We start from the raw sequence: 2,568 nt of genomic DNA on the forward strand, positions 1-2,568 counted from the left end.
GGAAAAGAGAAAACACGAAAACCACTAAAACTGGATAAAAACAGCAGAGAAAAATAACCGAAAGAGACAACAGGCTATTAAATTGAGATGAACCAAACAAATTTAGCATGATCTAAATGATCTTTGAAACTGCAAAAAAAGAAAATCCACAAAGTGCTGATATATTTGCTTTTGAACTTGGCTCAGACAAACTGAAACAGGAAGTGACATCAAAGGGAAATTCTTTAAGAAAGGAAACTTTGGTCTTTGTTAATTGAATATTTGAAATCTGACTCTTCTTCATCTCTCTCTAAAAGTGACTCAAAATCTAAAGAAACATCAGATTTCTCTCTTGTCTGTGTTAGTTAGATTTAGTTGTAGCAATCCTCTGCTCACATTCAGACATTCCCCTTCGACATCACTTCCTGTTACTTAACAGAGAAATATCTCAACAAGTGTTCATCTCAGCATTGTGATTTTTTTTTCTGTAATGTTTTATCAATGCTACCTTTCCCAAAATGCATTTATATTTATTACAAAAAAAATATGTCACAGGCACTTTAAAGTGTCTTTTTTTCACTTAGGGTCCTTCAGCACTCGACTGATGTTACTGAGGAGAACATGGGACCGAGTCGCGGGAACCGGATGGAAATGTCCGTTTTCTACGTGGTCTACTTTGTGGTCTTCCCTTTCTTTTTCGTCAACATCTTYGTGGCTCTGATCATCATCACCTTTCAGGAGCAGGGTGACAAGCTGATTCAGGAGTGCAGTCTGGAGAAGAACGAGGTAAAACACGAAAGCATTCATAGAGAGTTGTTTTTAAAGTCAGATTTATTTACATTTTCAAATCTCTCCACATCAGAGGGCCTGCATTGACTTCGCCATCAGCGCAAAGCCGATGACCCGCTACATGCCCCAGAACAGGCAGACCTTCCAGTACAGACTGTGGCACTTTGTGGCCTCGCCTTCCTTTGAGTACACGGTGCTCGTCATGATCGCTCTAAACACTGTTGTCCTGATGATGAAGGTAAGTAATTCTGATGGAAACTGTGGAAAAMTACACAACACACTTTCTTGTGGTTTGCAGTTTGTTTGGGTTATTATTATTTCTGGTTTTCATGAGCAACACTTAACGTATATTTCCTTATTCTTAGCAGCTTCTAGCTTTGTTACATCCCAAATTACAAAAAAATTTAACTTTGCTTGAAAGAAATTACATAAAAAGTCAGAAACGCAAGCTTTTAAGTGTCTTTCAGCAATGTGGTATCTGCAATATTAAAATATTTAGAAAACTCTTATTGGGAACAAATTTTTTGTTGCTGATGGTCTTTTAGTTAAGACTAAAATAAATCTGAAATGTGCTTTGATTTATTTTATTGCAGGTAATATTTACAATAAAGACACAAAGCAAATAATTTCCATTTCTAGAGATTTTCCTGGACATTTTTAGCAATAAACTGTGAACTGTGAGTTTATGATACAGTAATGTCCTGCAGGGCTTAGGTCTGCAAACTGTGCAGAAACAAACAGCTACGAGAAGGACTTATATASTCAAACATCACGATTGTCTCACTGACTTCTTGTTCCTTTTCAGTACCACTCGGCTCCAACAGCTTACGACGCCGTCCTGAAACACCTAAACACGGCTTTCACCGTCCTCTTCTCCATGGAGTGTATACTCAAGATCATGGCTTTTGGTTTAGTGGTGAGCGTGAATGCGGCCGAAACTCTAAAAGATTGAAATTTAGAACAAAACACATAAATGTATGTCTGTTTTTTTTTTCTTTTTTTGGTAGAACTACTTTCGAGACACGTGGAATATTTTTGACTTCATCACCGTTCTTGGCAGCATCTCAGAGATAATTGTGGATTTGCAGGTAAGACACATGCTTAAAGGTTATTAGTGTCAAAGGATTTTAACATTGGATTAAAAAAAACAAAACTGGCAGCTCTAGGCTCAGCATGATTTTTTTGCAAGATTTTTTTTTTCCGTGTGTGTGTGTGTGTGTTTGTCTGCATGCGTGTTACGATCTCTGCCTCCAGACATGGTTTAAGTCATGTTGTGCTGAATTTTACCATCTGTGATTTTTACATCACGTCTTTCCCGTCTGACTGCCACTCCGCCTGTGTCTCCCTCTTTTTCTCTCTCTCTCTCCCTCTCTTGCTTTCTCCAACTCGCCCGCTCGCCTGTCCCAGTCGGTGAACACCATCAACATGAGTTTCCTGAAGCTGTTCCGGACAGCCAGGTTGATCAAGCTGCTGAGACAAGGCTACACCATCCGCATCCTGCTGTGGACCTTCGTACAGTCGTTCAAGGTCCGACAGCTTTTGTTTGTCTAATCTGTTGATGATTCATGTAAGAAATGTTCAGAAATGTTCCTTATGATGTTCCTGTATTCCCCTCTGATAGGCTCTACCTTATGTCTGCCTGCTTATCGCCATGCTTTTCTTCATCTACGCCATTATTGGAATGCAGGTATTGGTTTCTAATATTGGCATAAACTTCTGAAATTATTTTTTTTAAGTTTCATTAGTTTTAAGGTTTTCATTAGATTAATAGATGCATAATACCTACAATTCAAATTTACC

The 2,568-nt window shown here is 38.4% G+C and overlaps 1 protein-coding gene across 3 annotated transcripts in view; it reads left to right on the plus strand.

The window, feature by feature from the left end:
* The window catches only part of LOC106533724 (voltage-dependent R-type calcium channel subunit alpha-1E), a gene marked incomplete at its 5' end in the record, with an annotated part of 16,550 nt that overhangs the window by 3,116 nt on the left and 10,866 nt on the right, over positions 1-2,568 (plus strand). For all 3 annotated transcript variants that reach the window (XM_014030152.1, XM_014030159.1, XM_014030168.1), the window contains 6 exon segments: positions 564-765; positions 842-1,006; positions 1,574-1,684; positions 1,776-1,856; positions 2,176-2,295; positions 2,390-2,455. In XM_014030152.1, coding sequence (XP_013885606.1) covers positions 564-765; positions 842-1,006; positions 1,574-1,684; positions 1,776-1,856; positions 2,176-2,295; positions 2,390-2,455 — 745 coding nt within the window.

The sequence above is a fragment of the Austrofundulus limnaeus genome, unplaced genomic scaffold (assembly GCF_001266775.1).
Source record: "Austrofundulus limnaeus strain Quisiro unplaced genomic scaffold, Austrofundulus_limnaeus-1.0 Scaffold6, whole genome shotgun sequence".
NCBI lineage: Eukaryota > Metazoa > Chordata > Actinopteri > Cyprinodontiformes > Rivulidae > Austrofundulus > Austrofundulus limnaeus.